Genomic DNA, 19,659 nt, shown 5'->3' with positions numbered 1-19,659 from the left:
ATGCGAACTCGCAGGAGAGCTTCTGTAAAGTTTGGAAGGTAGAAGACGAATTACTGACAGACGTAAAGCTGTGAGGACGGGGCGTGAGTCGTGCTTGGGTAGCTCAGATGGTAGAGCACTTGCTCGCGAAAGGCAAAGGTCCCGAGTTCGAATCTCGGTCCGGCACACAGTTTTAATCTGCCAGGAAATTGACATCAGCGCACACTCCGATGTAGAGTGAAAATCTCATTCTGGAAACATTCCCCAGGCCGTGGCTAAGTCATGTCTCCGCAGTATCGTTTCTTTCAGCAGTGCTAGTTGTGCAAGTTTCACAGGAGAGCTTGCGTAAAGTTTGGAAGGTAGGAGACGAGGTACTGGCAGAAGTGAAGCTGTGAGGACGGGGCGTGAGTCGTGCTTGGGTATCTCAGGTGGTAGAGCACTTGCTCGCGAAAGACAAAGGTCCCGAGTTCGAGTCTCGGTCAGGCACATAGTATTAATCTGCCAGGAAGTTTCATATCAGCGCACACTCCGCTGCAGAGTGAAAATCTCATTCGGATTAAAAGAGTTCTGATATTGAGAAGGCTATCTACACACACAGCAAGAACATCAGCAATTCATTAGACAATAAATTACAGCCTTCTGCTATATTTTGTCACGTGGCAAAAGCATTTGACTGTATAAATCATTGTATATATCAACGTCAGTAGGAAAGAGACGTGCGTTGTGCTATCAGACATTATCCAATTGGAAACTAATTACGTGTGGTGTCCCAGAATATTCCATCTTAGGGCCCCTGTTTTTTCTTGCGTACATTAGTGGCCTTACATTTGTTACAGAACCGGATGCCATGTTTGTTTTGTTGCAGGTCATACAAGCATTACAATACTCGCAAATGAAGTATAGTCTTAAAAAGTTCAGTTAATTAAATTTTCACGGACATTCATGAATGGGTACTAGCCAACTTTTTGTCTCACAAATTTGAAGAAAACACGCTGCACGCTGTTCAGAATTTGTAAGAGGTTAGCCGTCAGTACAAGCCTAAATGTGACGGATTACAGCATGATAATATGTTTATCTGGGAGGAGGATACTAGAAATCGGCAGGAGCGCATAAACAAATCCCTACTTGCAATGCGAATTTTGTCAGAGATAGGCGATATAAAAATAAAAATTCTAGCATACTATGCGTACTTTCATTCCATCATGTCATACGGAATTATTTTTTTTTTTTAGGTGTCTCATCAAGCCAAGCTATTGTCTTCAAAGTCGTGCTTGGGTAGCTCAGGTGCTAGAGCACTTGCTCGCGAAAGGCAAAGGTCCCGAGTTCGAGTCTCGGTTCAGCACACAGTTTTAATCGGCCAGGAAGTTTCACGTCATCAATTGTTTATAAGAATTTATGCATCGCCAAAATGGGATGACGGCGCACTATTTCTCTCAGGTAAGTGTTTTTTCCTCGAACGTTGTGACTACTAGGAAGCTCTCGTAAATATGTTTCAAAGAACCCATGTAAAAAACATAAAAATATTTTGCTGAAGTTTACGAGTTCTCATTCTTATTACTTACCTCATGTAATTAGACACCTGTATTTATACTTTCAGTAATTTAAAAAAATGTTAAGTTAATAATAATTTCTTTTATTAAATGCATTTTATAACAATGTATTATAATAGATCTATCGGTTTATAAGTGCAGAAACGTCTTTTGGTAATTAAGGATGGTTTATTCGTCAACATAAAATCAATATTTAGATTTACCGATTGATAATTACAGCTATTACAATAATACTTTTTTAGGTCAGGTATTACTTCCACATACATGTGGCAAGAACAAGCTATTAATCCTTATTTCCCCCTGGGCAACAGTTCAGGTGTTTTAGCGTGAATGTGTGCATGTCAAACGGTAAGTCTATACTGACAGGTGTAGTCCACTTAGTGGGGGAGTTACGGCAATGCAGATAATATCAAGTGGCAAAGTTTGTGATGTGTTTGTGGAAAGACTGTTCGACACAAAGAAAGGCACACAATGATGTGTGTACATATTAAGTCATATTAAAGTACCACGTATAAAAACATATTCACTGTATATTAGAGAAAACTTCCTTTTGACATTGTTTCCATTCTTGTGGCATTTATGTGTGCTATAGCTTGCGTCCATCTGCAGTGATACAAAGTTTTCCATTAAACCTTTTCGTCATCTTTTACTGCCTCTAAATTTGTGTTTACAATGTATGCGAGTGTTACTCTTTCATTTTGCACATTCCTCCAAATTTGCATCCTGAATTACGCGTTGTTCTAGACAATGTGCAACTAAAGCACGCCTGCCGTATCGTGCCTGCCTTTAAGTCAGTTGACTATCACCAATGAGGAAAGAGTAGCTGGATTTTCGTTTATGAAGAATTTAGACTGCTTGAAAACGTTAAATCTGATAGATATGTGTTGGCTGGACTTGATTTATAGTTCATAGTGAGACCTTGCTTACCTGTTTTGGTGAAAATTTGTAATTGTTTCATTCTCTGTGAGTGTCGTAATCACTGAAACCTTGGACCAGACAGAATATAATATGTTTAATTAATCCAGAGATTACATACAACAGATATTGTGCTCGTCTCATTAGAATTGCATCAAGTTTCCTCTGCTCCTAATACTTTTTGGTCAAAATGTTGTTCAATTTGGAAGATCAATTACATAATTATTAATTTTTTTCATATTAACACTGTCATTTCCGATAGAAGTAATACTAGAGGAGAGGGATCCACTTCTAGCTAGAGGCGATACCTCTAAAACGATTTGATAGGAATTATGTTTTTCCTAGATACACTTCTGATGAAACAAATTTACAGCGTTATTAATGTCGTCGATATGTGTGTTCACTGTGAGTAGAGAACTGCGAAATGATGTGGTGCAAAGCTATATGTGAGAAAAGTCAACAGATTGACTAGGATTCGAATTACGTCCACTGCTCAGGTCAGTGCTCGTGGCAGCGTCCTTGAGAACGGGCCTGCTCCAGAACTTCCGCTCGAGCAGTAGCAAGCACAGCGACAGCAGCGCCGCCGCCCCCAAGACGGCCAGCGCGGGAACCACGCTGTTGATGCTCACCGGGTTGAGCGACTCCTTCGTCTCCTGATCATCGGGCCACGCCCAGTGCTTCCTGAATAGACGGTGCGTCACACCTTCGCTCCGTAACTGCAGCAGGCTGCGAACAGTCGCTCAGTTTTACTGCCTGAAATCCAATATTAACCTCATATGAGAGGGCAAGACATTACTGTATAACTTCAAAAGAGGGAGGGGATAGTGCACTTACATAAAGACGGGAACAAAACTTAAACTCAGAGGTGTCCTAACTATAGTTAGTGACGAGAGTCATGTTGAAATGTCAGATGTCAGGTATTGAACTAACAGGTGTTGGCATTTACAAAACAAAGAGAGCATGCTTTGTGTGTACCGATCACATAGTGGAAATATAGACACCTTTTTTAGTAATACAAATGCGATATATAGTCATTCAGGGGACAGGTGACTATTATGATAACCAGTAGTTATGTATTCAGACTCACTGGATAGCAATGGTAAAAATAAAAAATCAGGCAAGGAATGATTTCATTGCTCATATGACACGTTTCTGAATTTATCCATCATCAGACATCCAAGAGGTAATCTGCAAATATTTGTTTCACATACAACTTGAAATAGCATATCTACGTCCTGTAATAGCTCCTATATATCTAATAATGGATAAATTCCAAATAGTTTCATATGAGCAATAAAGTCACTCCTAGACCGACGTTTGACTTTTACCGTTGCGACCCAACCGTCGGGTAACGTAACTACTGATGACTTTTTTTTTAAATAAATTAAATGGGGGTTTGCCCGACGTTTCAACGCTCACGAACAAGATAATATTATGTGGACACACAAAACATAAACAAAAATACCATGGATGGATTCAGTAGCAGTCTCGTCAACACTGTTACCAGTTTTGGCGTGTTTACAGTTGTTTAACTGCACAACTGCGTCAAAAACTTCAGTAGCAGTAATCTATCAAGTTGTTTTAGAGATAGACTATGTTATTTGTGGTGAATTTCTCAAAGACCTTGTACGCCCTGTTCATTTTTCCTAGTTAATAAAAGTGAAAACTGTGGTAGTTACTCTCACCAGACTGCAGATCTACAAAATACCTCTTTCAAAACCTAAAATACAAGATCCTTCAAGAGTCTTGTGAGATCAAATCTGGGATGAAGTGTATGCAGAAATCAATGTTGATGCAAAGTTATCTAAGTTATGTATCCAGAAAACAAAGCAGATGCAACATTCTCTAAGTTCTGTACCATACTTAAACTAAACCTAGAGCAGTCATTTCGAGACGTATACACATCAGTAGCAGTGCTCTGTATACTAATTGAATAACTGCAAATATAAAAAAGTCATTGCATTCATACAATATCTAAGTTGTAAAACAAAAAACCACAGTGAGACTTAGTTACTAAACTGTTACCGAAGACACAAAAGGATTTAGAGGAAAATGCTGTTTGCCGGAAAAATAACACGAAATCGCAAAACAGTACTTAATTAGGAAAACATGAAACTGGTTTGGATGGTTATAAAACAAGAAACACGAAAACAGGAGCAAAATAACAATAATTGGCATATAAATGACAGGATAAATCGTAGAATGATCCACACAAACTAATAAATTTCGTAAATGAATATTTTCCAGGTATAGCAGAGAAACAACCTGAAAAATCCGCAAAGTTAAATGTTGTTCCACAAAAAAATATGCGGCAACCACAATGACCTTATGACCCACGACGGAGTACGAAGTCAGGAAAATAGTACAAATATTAAATTAAATTTAAATAAATAACAAGTCAGGAGAAATAGATGAAGTGCCAGTCTGTGTACTTTAAGAATTCATACACAAAGTGCAGTAAGCATTAATTCAAGGAGTAAATGAATCTTTCAACTCAGGTAATTTTCTGGAGTATCTAAAACAGGCAAGATTTGTGCCTTTGAAAAAGAAAGCCTTTGTAGAAAATATAGAAAAGTACAGACTCATAACACTGTCACCCTCATTCCCAAACACTGTCTAATCTAATACGAAATGCAGGTTAACGATTTACTTAAATAAATTTAACCTTCTCATTAAAGTACACTTCGGTTCCTAAGGTAATAGAAGTACAGAACCAGCCATAGTAGCGTTTACAAAAATGGTTCCTTGTATATAGTTGATGCACAAGACAAGCATGAATAGGCCACCGGTATACCTTGAGATTTATCAAAGGCCTTTAATACTATTGACTACAAAATGCGATTAAAAATTTTTTGTAGTGAAACGTTTATCAAACGGCAAGAAACGGTGATTCGTAAGTACCTTCGGGGTACAGCACCCATCCAAATGTCGGTTCGTAATGTGCCCCGCGACCTACCTGCACCAGGCGTGTCAGAACGCCTACCATCTCATTTGCTCTATGTTGTCGCACTGAATCGATTCACACCTGCTGACAGGCGACACAGGCAATTCAAGTCAACGACTTCAATCAATTGCGCGCACTTATTGACAACTTCGGCGCCACAAGTAATGTACTATATAGAGCACCTGTAGCAGAAATAGTGAATTAAAGCGATGATCTATCCACTGATGTTGCCTATTTTCTGTTTATGTGGAGGCAATAATAATTTAGGAGTCCTTCACGGTAATATCTTTGGACCAATATTATTTTTGATATGCACCAAGTCCAGACAATGTTTCACACGGACAAAAATTCTTTGTGCTGTTAACAGCAATATTACAGTAAGAAATGGCAATATCCGGACTGACTGACTCATCATCATCCACCCCAAATAGCTGAAATAGGAACTTAAAATTTCGAGAGGGTGTGGAGGTTATACTGTAGGCTTCGTTTAAGAGAGAGTTTTTCGAAATTCCATCTCTAAGAAAAAGAAACAGAGTATGAAAGGCTTTCTGAAAATATGTCGCTACTAGGGCAATTTTAAAGCTAGACCTATGAAAATTGGTATCTGGTTTCAGCATTTTTGAAAATTTGAACCCTGGTGGGGTGAAATAGTGGATCAAAGTTATTTCGAAAATAAATCAGTATTAAAGACCTATTAAATTATTTTTAAATCGACATCTATGACAACTGATATCTGACTTCTCAGATAGAAATTTAAAAGATACGGGTTTCAGTGTTATTGGAAATTCAATCCCTAAGGAGTAAAATAGGAAATGAAATTTTTTTAATGAAACATATAATTGTGAAAGCATTTTTAAAGCTTAATGTACGAAAATTTGCCTTTGGCTTCTCCGTCATATATAAAAAAGTTTCACTGTTTTTAGAAATTTAGCTCCGATGGGGCGAAACAAGGGATGACAATTTTCTGGAAAACTGGAAATTTGTGATAAGGTGTTATGAGACCAAACTGCAAAGGTCATCGGTCCATAAACCTACACACTACTTAAGCTAACTTAAACTAACTTACGCTATGGACAACACACACACCCACGCCCGAGGGAAGACTCGAACCTCCGACGGGGGGAGTCGCACGGATCGTGAAAAGGCGCCTCGGACCGCTCGGCTACCCAGTGTAGCAAAGTTTTATGAAAATAGTCCATATGTGAAGCTAAATCTATGAGGATTTTTATTTGGCGTCTCTAATAGAAATTTAAAAAAATGAATGAAACTACTTTCGGAAATTCAACTCGTAAGGGGGTGAGATAGAGGATGAAAAGTTTTGTGAAAGTATTTCATTGTGGAGCGTAGGGGAACGATGCGGGAGACCCGCACCGCCTTACTAGGCAAGGTCCTAGTGGAGGTGGTGTGCCGTTGCCTTCCTCCGACCGTAATGGGGATGAATGATGATGATGAAGACGACACAACACCCAGTCATCTCAGGGCAGGGAAAATCCCAGACCCCGTCGGGTATCGAACTCGGGACCCCGTGCTCGGGAAGCAAGAACGCTACCGCGAGACCACGAGGGGCGGATTTTTTTCATTTCATTGTGAAGGCATTTTTAAATCAAAATCTTTAAAAATTGGTTTTTGGCTCCTCCGTTAGTAATGAATACAAACATGTTTAATTGTTTTTGGAAAATCAACCCCCAAGGGGGGTGAAATAGGGACAGGCTTATTTACAATGCATCTCCCACCCAAAACTCCTAAGGATAGACACTTGAATTTCGAAAAGGGTGTGGATCTTTTACTGTAGGCATAATTTATGCAGTATTGTTCGAAGTTCCATTCCTAAGGCAGTGAAATAGTGAATGAAAGGCTTTTTGAAAATATATAGCTATTAAAGCAATTTCTAAGCTGAAACTGCGTTTCAGCATATTTGGAAATTCAACTATTAAGTGATTAAAATAGTGAGTGAAAGTTTTTTTGAAAATAAATATTGTTAAATAACTACTAAAACATTTTCAAAGTTACAGCTATAAAAATTGATAAGTGCGTTTTCGATTAGAAATGAAAAAGAAATAGTTCTTTCAGAGGTTTTGGAGATTCGACACCCTGAGGGAGTGAAATAGGAGATGAGAAGCTTTATGAAATTATTTCATATGGAAGCATTTTTCAAAGCTAAATCTATGAAAATTTGTATTTGGATTCTGTATTAAAAATAGAAAAGTGCTTGTTTCACTGTTTTTGAAATTCAGCTTCTAAGGGGGTGAAATAAGGGATGGAAATTTTTAAGAAAATATTTTGATAACAACAATTTAAAAAGCTGAATCTATAAAAATGATACTTCACATCTCGTTTAGATGTAAAGAAATATGCCTTCGGGGATGAAAGTTTCTATGGAAATATCACGACAAGAACGCACTAAGGGCAAAAAAAAGAAAGTTTAGAAAGTGTTGCAATCTGTGAACATCGTATCAATTCGATTAAAGAAACAAAACTGTCTGCGCAGACTGCACTGTCTGCATAAGCAAAGTAGCGGGAGCTAAGATAGGCACAGATGAAACACTAGAATCCCTTGTACAGAGATCAAATGAACCACTAAATGGTGTTTATGAATGGTCACCATGCAATAAACCTACAATGAACATAAAAAAGAGCACGACTTTCGGCTTCAGAGGGGGAAAATAATTTTCTAAAATTAACAGTAGGTTAAAATTTCATAGAGTCTTAGGCCAAAAAAAATAATAATAATTTTAGGAATTAATGTTGACTGTCACCTAGATTGGAAAGAACATACAAATACTCTGAGAAAGTAAATGTCTTTATCAGGCTATTATCCTTACAAACTGTCATCAGATTGTAACTTACAATTATATGCTATTCCGATAAGCATTCCGTCTGTAGCTATCATGTCACTTGTTTGGGATCTCCTACACATAATACTGAGAGTCTTCAAGTTACAGAAAATGGCCATAAGAATAGCAAATAAAAATATTAACTGAGCTCTCCGGCCGGCCGTAGTGCCTGAGCGGTTCTAGGCGCTTCAGTCTGGAACCGCGCGACCACTACGGTAGCACATTCGAATCCTGCCTCGGCCATGGATGTGTGTGATGTCCTTAGGTTAGTTAGGTTTAAGTAGTTCTAAGTTCCAGGGGACTGATGACCTCGGATGTTAAGTCCCATAGTGCTCAGGGCCATTTGAACCATTTTTGAGCTCTCCGGAAAGACCGGTTTAACCAGCCGAGGATTCTGAGTTCATCATGCGAGTACCTGTATCAGTCTGTTACGCACATCAAGAAAAAACACCAGCAACTATTTACAAACTGTAGCATTCACGACCATGGAACAGTAGCCAGACTAAACTTACATTTACCAAGAGTAAATGAACAAAAACAGAAACTGGATTTTCTTCAGGAAAATAAACATCAAAGTACCAAAGAAGATTAAAGAGACACCTAAAATACAAATATTTAAGAAGTGCGATAAAGCATACTTATTAAATAGTTGTTGTGGAAAGTCAAGAATAATTTACTTAACCCAGAAGTGAGAATAATAAAAAAATAATAATAAGCAATTGTCATTCTACAGTAAATAGGCATAGATAATTATTCCTATTGTAAATTATACCCCCAGTATCTGTCATGCATAATTCTCAAATTAAATACATTTTTTTGTTTGTGTGCATGTGTGTGTGTGTGTGTGTGTGTGTGTGTGTGTGTGTGTGTGTGTGTGTGTGTATGTGTATGTGCGTGCGTGCAATGCGTAGTTACTGTGTTCATGAATTATTTCAAATATAAAAAGAGGATGCATACTTTTGCATTTAAGGTAGCATGCCTAATTACATTTTGTAAGTAATCTACAGAAGAATAAACAACTGACTGACTGATTAATACAGAGTGAAGAGGAAAAAAAAAAAATGAAAATACTCCAGTAGGTAAAGGAATAGATTGTGATACCACACAGTTGGAAACAAGATTATGACGTCTTTGTAGAAGTGACGTTCATTGGTGTGACTTAAAGCTAATTAGTTTATCCTATGCAAACCTCTTCGTCTCTATATAACGAATGCAAGCTATATGTAATTGAGCATGGTTATTGCTTAAGTCTTGGTTTTCCCCCTACAATTTTTACATCCCCTCTCCTCCACCCCCCCCCCCCCCCACATACACTTCCATTACTTAATCGACGATTCCTCGATGCCTCAAGATGTGTCTTATCAAGTTCATTTAGTCTAACTGTAATCTGCAGTGACAGAGAACAGGGTACGATCTCACTGTTGTAACCAAAATCTCTTGTGGGAGATTGAAAGCAAGGATAAAAATAAATTCCTAAAATATTGGATTTCAATTTTATATTTTTAAAAGAAAAAAATAAAACATTGCCAATAAATTAACTTGTTACATAGATACTGCTTTGGGTTGTTGTTATAAGTATGTTTCTGTTTCACAGAGATTCAGCAGAAGATGCAAAATTCCACCAACCTCCGTCCATAAAGGTTTCCCTTTCATATAGTTTTCGCTGCCCTAGGGTTACCTTCAACACAAGGCAGATGTCTTCCACTCCCCTTCCAGTTCCATTTACCCCATCTGAAGACATCGCACACACACCTGCAAAACAGGAAACACTGCGGGCTAGTGGACCTAGCTGCTGAAACGCCGATCTCAAATATATTTTAATCGAAGAGAAACTGATAGTACACTATGTGAGAATCAGTCCTTGAAACTCAACGTGCTCTGTAAGACATCCAGCAACTTCCCTAGCCAACACAATGTGCGGACATGTCTCCAGTCGAGCACATGTAGTATATGATGGGACGAGAAGTGATTCCTGTATCAGTCGGGCACGTGTGGCATGTGATGGGACGAGAAGTGATTTGTGTGACTCGTCAAACGACAGCTCTTACAGAAATACGTGAACATATCGATCTGATGTGGTGCAACGTATCCCAGTAGAGTACTCGCCGTGCGTGTGATCGACAGGATGTCAGAGTCAGCACCCACAATGTCGCCCGTGGAGGGTACACATTGTAGTAATATGCGTGTTTCAGCATACATCAATACCTGGTACCTCACAAACGCTTGTGCTATTGATCTGTAAATGTAATACTTTATGTACTCAATGTGCACTGTTGCAATAATAAATCTTGAATGAACTGAAAAGCTCTGAAACGGTGTACTAATTGTGTACATTGCACATTCTCAGCGTGGGTACCATATCTCAAATCTTTTTTAAAGTTGGAATTAGAGCTATATCTTTGTTTGACCTTTCGTACTGCTACCGAAGGTCCCTTCTAGAGCCATGCAAAATATGTTAACCTAACGTACCTCTACATTCCCAGTTGTGTAGGCCGTCCCCGCGGCTAGGTCTTCAACGTCGCTAGAGGTGGAATGAAGATCACTAAGCTCCCTGAGATCAAATGGGAAGAAATTCGAATAAATAAGCAGCGAAAATGACACACAAGCCGTGGAAGTATCGCCAAATCAAAAAGGTCACGCCTGGCTGTGAGCCAAACGACTATTATTCTATCGTAACCGGCCGATGTGGCCGAGCGGTTCTAGGCGCTTCAGTCAGGAAGTGTGCTGAAGCTGCAGTCGCAGGTTCGAATCCTGCCTCGGGCATGGATTTGTGTGATGTCCTTAGGTTAGTTAGGTTTAAGTAGTTCTAAGTCTACGGGACTGAAGACCTCAGATGTTAAGTCGCACAGTGCTTTGAGTCATTCTATTGTATACCGTCACAGCCAAAGAGTATATTGCACTGACACTGGTTTATGTTCTGCACTGAAGCTAATAAGAGGCAGAATATCGTAAATTCTGCGGAATACTTATCTATACTCCATTCGTCCCGTCTTGGCATTTGCAACGCGACAAAGTTTTTACGAAGGTATTCATAGCACGTTCACAGATTCATGACCGGATGTAACTGGTAGGCATGGATCAGTGGTTCTAGCAGAGTTAACGTATAAATTCGACAACGTTAATTCGATGTTTTTGGGTCTACACTGAATGTGACTCATTTAATTTTGTTTAAATATGCAATAAATGGAACGAGTCCCACTTAATGTCACTCCCAAAACAACAAATTAACTCGCTCGAATTAATGTGAGAATGTTTCTTAATATGTTAGCAATGGCAATACCACAAGTTAGAGCCCCCCTCCCTGCCCAGATAGTTTCTCAGATCGTGAAACTGCGAACACATTACGAATAGTTTCGTGAATAAAGAACAAAACTAAACAGGAGTATCAAAGAATATTAAACTATGCAGAGGAAGGGGGACAGAGCGAATGTTCTTAGATTTGTTGGCCTAAGAGGGGAGCATCTTAGAAACATTGAAAGTTCTGGTCTAGTACTCGTATGTTTGAAGAGAGATATTAACTATTTCGCGAAGGTCTACTTAAAAAGATTTCAGATTTCGTGTTAAGTGAAGAATCTCGGAATATTCTACAGACCAATACATATAACGGACTTCGAATACATGACTGGAATAATTATAAAGCTCATTGAGGCATTTAAGCTTTACTACTCCCTCGACATATGCATGAATGGAACGGGAAGAAAGTATACAATATGTAGCACGCTTAATAGTATTTGTGTATGTAGAGTCTTCAGTTCACGACTCAACACATTAAGCAGCGGCTCTCAAGAGGTAACATGTTGGGAGTGGGGGCAGGAGAAGGGATGGAGGGCAAGGCAGATAACTGTCCCCCCTCACATCTGGGACATAGACTTCTTATTTGTTAGAGAAGTCGCACGCACTTCTAAAGATAATTGTCTGTGATGCCACTAACATTAAGATTTGCACTACCGAGTGCAACGCGAAATACTGTGACTTTTGCAAGCATTACATAACTTGACTTATTTTGCTTCCCAGGTTGTTCAACCTCAAATCACACCGTTTTTTGGGCACGGTATCAATTTCGATGCTGTTTTCCAAGCATGGTGGATGCGAACCTGTACAGAATATTGCCTATACAGGGTTCAGCAATCTTGACTCTGTCGATTTCTCGTACAGCCTTAATCGAGCTGCTTAGAGAGTCTACTCGAACTCAGAAAACAAAGTGCAACTTACTGCAGTATACCTGAACGACATGCGTCATCAATTCCAAAGACGACGCACATCATTCCCCTACTGCAGCAGTTAGTCACAAAAGTACACTCCTGGAAATGGAAAAAAGAACACATTGACACCGGTGTGTCAGACCCACCATACTTGCTCCGGACACTGCGAGAGGGCTGTACAAGCAATGATCACACGCACGGCACAGCGGACATACCAGGAACCGCGGTGTTGGCCGTCGAATGGAGCTAGCTGCGCAGCATTTGTGCACCGCCGCCGTCAGTGTCAGCCAGTTTGCCGTGGCATGCTGCGACAGCGTGGACGTGAACCGTATGTGCAGTTGACGGACATTGAGCGAGGGCGTATAGTGGGCATGCGGGAGGCTGGGTGGACGTACCGCCGAATTGCTCAACACGTGGGGCGTGAGGTCTCCACAGTACATCGATGTTGTCGCCAGTGGTCGGCGGAAGGTGCACGTGCCCGTCGACCTGGGACCGGACCGCAGCGACGCACGGATGCACGCCAAGACCGTGGGATCCTACGCAATGCCGTAGGGGACCGCACCGCCACTTCCCAGCAAATTAGGGACACTGTTGCTCCTGGGGTATCGGCGAGGACCATTCGCAACCGTCTCCATGAAGCTGGGCTACGGTCCCGCACACCGTTAGGCCGTCTTCCGCTCACGCCCCAACATCGTGCAGCCCGCTTCCAGTGGTGTCGCGACAGGCGTGAATGGAGGGACGAATGGAGACGTGTCGTCTTCAGCGATGAGAGTCGCTTCTGCCTTGGTGCCAATGATGGTTGTATGCGTGTTTGGCGCCGTGCAGGTGAGCGCCACAATCAGGACTGCATACGACCGAGGCACACAGGGCCAACACCCGGCATCATGGTGTGGGGAGCGATCTCCTACACTGGCCGTACAGCTCTGGTGATCGTCGAGGGGACACTGAATAGTGCACGGTACATCCAAAGCGTCATCGAACCCATCATTCTACCATTCCTAGACCGGCAAGGGAACTTGCTGTTCCAACAGGACAATGCACGTCCGCATGTATCCCGTGCCACCCAACGTGCTCTAGAAGGTGTAAGTGAACTACCCTGGCCAGCAAGATCTCCGGATCTGTCCCCCATTGAGCATGTTTGGGACTGGATGAAGCGTCGCCTCACGCGGTCTGCACGTCCAGCACGAACGCTGGTCCAACTGAGGCGCCAGGTGGAAATGGCATGGCAAGCCGTTCCACAGGACTACATCCAGCATCTCTACGATCGTCTCCATGGGAGAATAGCAGCCTGCATTGCTGCGAAAGGTGGATATACACTGTTGTAGTGCCGACATTGTGCATGCTCTGTTGCCTGTGTCTATGTGCCTGTGGTTCTGTCAGTGTGATCATGTGATGTATCTGACCCCAGGAATGTGTCAATAAAGTTTCCCCTTCCTGGGACAATGAATTCACGGTGTTCTTATTTCAATTTCCAGGAGTGTAGTTCGCCATTCGTCTATAGACAAAAATGACACGTCAGTGCTTGATGAGTCTATTTTCAGCTTTACGCGATAGCAGAGCGATCATAGTAGACACTAAAACACACGGATGTGCTACATTTTTGGCGTCTTCAGTGATACCTCGTCTTTGAACTCAAGGGCATCAGTTGCGTAGATGAAATGCTATTCTCTGCGCTAGACGAGAGAAAAAATATTGTGAAATTTCAAGGATTGATAAGTGCTGCGAACTTCTCAAAAATGTATGGGATTGAGCGCAGTTAACGTGCAGAAAAAAAGTTACAACTTCTGCAGTTCAATTAAGATGACTGCACGAGGAAGTGTCAGATTGGAGGATGAAATGACGACAGTCTTGATACAGTTACAACCAGTTAAGAGACGCTTCTACCGGCCAATCAGGGGTGTTTTGGAGGATTTTTTATGTTTGTCTTCCCTGTATTACACTTTTCCTGGAAGGTTCAAGTGTTTAGTTTTCAAAACACATTTTGTTTTACTTTTATTCCGCCAGTTGACACAAAAAATAGAAGGCTTGAAAATAATGAAATGAGCCCATTAGCATGAGAAATTCTGTAAATAATAAAAGCGTTAATCGATGATGTTGTTGTTGTTATGGTCTTCAGTCCAGAGACTGGTTTGATGCAGCTCTCCATGCTACTCTATCCTGTGCAAGCTCCTTCATCTCCCAGTACCTACTGCAACCTTCATACTTCTGAATCTGCTTAGTGTATTCATATTTCGGTCTCCCTCTAGGATTTTTACCCTCCACACTGCCCTCCAATACTAAATTGGTGATCCCTTGATTCCTCAGAATATGTCCTACCAACCGATCCCTGCTTCTAGTCAAGTTGTGCCAGAAACTCCTCTTCTCCCCAATTCTGTTCAATACCTCCTCATTAGTTATGTGATCTACCCATCTAATCTTCAGCATTCTTCTGTAGCACAACACTTCGAAAGCTTCTATTTTCTTCTTGTCCAAACTACTTATCGTCCATGTTTCACTTCCATACATGGCTACACTCCATACAAATACCTTCAAAAACGACATCCTGACATTTAAATCTATACTTGATGTTAACAAATTTTTCTTGTTCAGAAACGCGTTCCTTGCCATTTCCAGTCTACATTTTATATACTCTCTACTTCGACCATCATCAGTGATTTTTCTTCTCAAATAGCCTAACTCATTTACTACTTTAAGTGTCTCATTTCCTAATCTAATTCCCTCCGCATCACCCGATTTAATTCGACTACATTACATTATCCACATTTTGATTTTGTTGATGTTCATCTTATACCTTTCTTTCAAGACACTGCTCTTGCAATGATATGGAAGTTATAAAAGCGTTTATTTTAGTTTGTTTCTTGTTTCTTCATTTCGATGCTGATAAATCAGTAGAATCGTTTAGTGGTTTCTTTTGCTCATAACCGAATAAATTTTCTGGAATGGACCCGATTTTTTCTCAGTCATATTTTTCATCTTCAGTATCAATCCAACGCTACTGCTACATTGTTGCACTACGTGCAGTAGGCCAAGCACGGAGGGTAGGGGAGTGGCCCTGTTTACTCCCGGAGACGTCAGTGCCGCTGTGGTACCAGCACTAAGATTTATTTTTTGGTTGAGTTAGCAGAATTATATTTGTTGTGTCAGTGCGTTGGAGGGCGCCCGGCGTAAGCGCAAGCCACGAAGTTCTGACGCTTCGTCAGCGAATCACGATATCGCACTGCAGCGCTGTGCTGGCGGCAGGATGGGTACGGGAAGCCGTCTCCCAGTACAGTGTGGTTCACACCTCAGCGTTGTCGTGGACAGCCCGTTGCGCCCTCAAGTGAGGACAGCCGACTACGTGGGCCAGGATGTCGGTTGTCGTGAAGACTGGGCGCTCGTCATCCACCATGTCTCGACCAACACTGCAGCCAAGTGTTCACGAGTCGGCCAGGGGCTGCACGAACGCGCCGCGCCTGGTCGATGTGGAGATCACAGCTTGCAGATCAGCCATGACTGCCACACAGTGAAGGGGGACTGGCTGCACACCGGTCTTCTCCTCATACGCGATGACCCGGTAGGCAGCAACGGCAGACAACGGCAGTGGTATGCATCCGGTCTACTGCCTCTCGGTGTTCAAGTCAGCAGGTGGGCAGCAGGTAGGCCATCATCGATCAGCTTATCGTGGTTTCATCACTCTCTCTGGTTCCAGTGTCAAGGATAGAAGGGTAACGTTACTGTATGTTTTTGAGCTCAGAGAGCTTTGTTATCTAAAGGTCCGAGCCTGTGCCTATGACGTAGTGGCTCTGGGCCTATGATCACTTTTGTTGGTCTCGTCAACACTCCTTGCCTCGCTGTAGTAATGCTGTCACTTGTTGGGTCTCCGAGATCAGACCCTTCAGCAACGTTTGACTCTGTAGTTACAGAGTGTTACTCCATGCTGTCTTGTTAATAGCTGTTTGCGTTTCTGCTACCCTCACTCGCAGGTTGTGTGGCAATGCTCGCCAGGTGTGACGTTCGTTACATCGTCTGTACGCCTTATCGACATTTTGACTGTCACACTGGCCCTGAGCCAAATTTCTCAGCTCTGAGCTCGCCAGGCAAAACTTCAAAAAATATAAGCATGTACGATGAGATTATTTTGTGCTGTAACAAAAAGAATAAAATTAACTTTTGGGAACATTTACATGTATATTTTCTAACTCATTGGATATGCTGTGTTTGATCAAATGAGGATATAATTACGGAACATTAAATGTAAACTGTGGCATCTGTATTCATATTAATAACATAAAAAAATGGTTCAAGTGGCTCTGAGCACTATGGGGCTTACCTTATGAGGTCATCAGTACCCTAGAAATTAGAACTACTTAAACCTAACTAAACTAAGGACGTCACACACATCCATGCCCGAGGCAGGATTCGAACCTGCGACCGTAGCGGTCGCGCGGCTCCAGACTCTAGCGCCTAGAACCGCTCGGCCACCTCGGCCGGCTAATAACATCAAATGGTATACTTTGTTCATATGCTTGTATCAGAGGTATCAAAGTTATCTTCGTTAAAAACATAGTGAGTGGCTGATTATGATACGTTTGTGAAACAATGCGTTTTGTGTACTTCGTATCAGATTCAATTCTTAAGCCACGACATACTCCAACTCACCGAATCAGTTATATCAAAATTTGCAATTTCAGAATCTTGCCCCCTCTTGCATACATTTCTGTGAGCACCATCGTATATCATTACAGTACAATAGCACCAATCTGAATCCCTGCCACGGCCAATGATAGCTCCAGCACTACCTTCTCCCAACCACTGGCGCAGACGACAACAGTCTATAACCAGAGACCAGTGCTGGCATCCGAAGTGCATTTGTCTAGCAATGTTGAAGGCGTGACAGACGCCTTTTGTTCAGAAAAGGCAAATTTCAAACACCTATACAAATCCCCCAAAATAGCTACGTCGTCGAAATGTAACTAGTGTTCCTCACCCCTTACGGTGGTTAATTGCACGAGCTATTAGAAGACTGAAAGTGCACAACACACAACGTACAAAATGAAATGCATAGACTCCGTGCAATAACAGCATACACAATGAGGTATTAGACATTAATCGGTAGCGTATCCAAGTGGTTGGTGATGTGAACTCACAATATCGTTACATGGCACCCACCCTTCATTCGATGGCCTCTACATCGAACACAAATCCTCAGTAAGATTAGAAAATACCTTGTTACTGCAGGAACAATCTGGATGCAGAATAAGTAGGTCCTTTTCAGACAACGCGTCTGTCATCACATAAATAACTGAACAGCATGTAAAATATTAAGAGAGAAACAGATCTAGTCTTTATTCATTATGTGGCACCCTTTGACAATGCATACAGAGGGATGTTGTGGGAGATACTAGGCAGGAAAGACATGCCAAACCACTTACTAAGACTAACCCACGAAATGTACCAACACTACAGCATTGTCATTCTCGTAAGAGATAATGTTAAAGTAACAACAAAATTAGGCTAAAGACAAGCGTATATACTAGGCAGGAAAGACATGCCAAACCACTTACTAAGACTAACCCACGAAATGTACCAACACTACAGCATTGTCATTCTCGTAAGAGATAATGTTAAAGTAACAACAAAATTAGGCTAAAGACAAGCGTATAGCTTGGCTCCGACCTTTCTTGTTATCTGTGTTTATGATTTCGTTACTTAATGACATCAGTATTTGCTGACAACCAATTTCTAATAGCTGACAGCAAGGACATCAGTCAAAAAGCAATTTATAAATTAAATCTCAATGACTGTCACTTAGCAATCCCGACGCGAGAAACGGAAGTCATAAGTTTGAAAGCTCAAGACCTGGTCCAAATCAAAATTCTGTTGAACAACCAGAAAGTAAATAAGAATTAGCTCAATTTCTTGCGTAGAATCATCTCCTTCAGCAACTAAAACAAAATCCAGAAAAAAATTGAACGATTCAGATATATTAATGGACTATAAACGGAATATTGAATAAAAAGTTGAGGAAAGATACCCTAGTAAAGTTCTAAAAAACAATGCTAACGATACCTGTAGTTTACAAGTTTCCGATTTGACCTAAACAGCTGGAATGACCGAAGACTACAAGCTGTCGAAATTAGGATTTTAAGAATAGCAGCTGACTACAGGTTGATGTAATAAGGAATACGACAGTACCTCAGAAACATAGCATAGACACTACCGTGACGCTGTGCCACTAAATGGTTAAAATGGCTCTGAGCACTATCGGACTTATCATCTGAGGTCATCGGTCCCCTAGAACTTAGAACTACTTAAACCTGACTAACCTAAAGACATCACACACATCGATGCCAGAGGCAGGATTCGAACCTGAAACCGTAGCGATCGCGCGGTGCTGTGCCACTGAAGAAGCGATTGCAAAAGGACTCACTTACACATAACCTCATCACCGTCTCTTTTTCTTTCGTCGGCATCCCATAGCCTTTTCACATTTTAATTACATTTTACTGAGTGTAGAAATAGAAAACCCTGTGACTACTGTAAATATTCTGTTTGTTACTGAATATTTAAAATACATACTTACTGGTAGTTAATCAGTTCGCGATAAGGGCTTCTCTTCCTGAAGGCAAGCCCCATCTGAATACTTATATACTCCTGTGCCCTTACAACAGAACATTCCATAAGCTTCTTGTATGCTCTGTAGATATCGTAGTTAATCATTGCAGCGCTTTTCTGTGAGTGGCATATCCTGTGAAACACCTCTGTATTAAGTAGTGGAATATTTTCCTTTTCGACTACTTTCTCGTAAATAGTCGTGAGAAATGGATCACTGGAGTTCTGTATTGGAATGAATAAGAGATTATTAAAAACATAAATGTGTATAATAAATTCAACATGTAACTTAGAAGGTATCAAAACCGCTACTGATCTTTAAGGGGAGCAGGAAGGATGAAAATGACAAAATTAACGTTTTTTGTTGGTTTTTTTCATTATAAAATTATTTGGATTTTTCTGAATAAAAATAAGTTTCACCCTTCTAAGTGAATTCTAAGTGTGTTTTTTATCGCTGCAAAGTTGACGCTTCGAGTAAATGGTTGTAGCGACTTGGTGTGCCATCTGTGACGGCGTCGCTCGCTAGCTGCAAGCAGGGTATCTTTGCAGAAATATAATGAATTGGTGGGACCTTCTGCTGAAGATAATGCTCAAGCAACAATGAAGAAAGCAGTTGAAGAAGCTGTGACAGATAATTGGAATTG

General features: G+C 41.0%; 1 protein-coding gene across 1 annotated transcript in view; it reads right to left on the bottom strand.

Moving 5' to 3' along the window:
• Positions 1–2,884: 2,884 nt before the first annotated feature.
• LOC126335731 (glutamate receptor 1-like) overlaps positions 2,885–19,659 on the bottom strand; it is a 73,111-nt gene continuing 56,336 nt past the window's right edge. The window contains exons 5-6 of the mRNA XM_049999187.1: positions 12,435–12,523; positions 2,885–3,170 (exon numbers count right to left, since the gene is read on the bottom strand). Coding sequence (XP_049855144.1) covers positions 2,885–3,170; positions 12,435–12,523 — 375 coding nt within the window. The remainder of the gene's footprint in view (positions 3,171–12,434; positions 12,524–19,659) is intronic.

The sequence above is a fragment of the Schistocerca gregaria genome, chromosome 2 (assembly GCF_023897955.1).
Source record: "Schistocerca gregaria isolate iqSchGreg1 chromosome 2, iqSchGreg1.2, whole genome shotgun sequence".
Taxonomy (NCBI): Eukaryota; Metazoa; Arthropoda; class Insecta; order Orthoptera; family Acrididae; genus Schistocerca; species Schistocerca gregaria.
The sequence above is the reverse complement of the archived record's forward strand: the minus strand, read 5'-3'. Positions and strand labels throughout refer to the sequence as shown.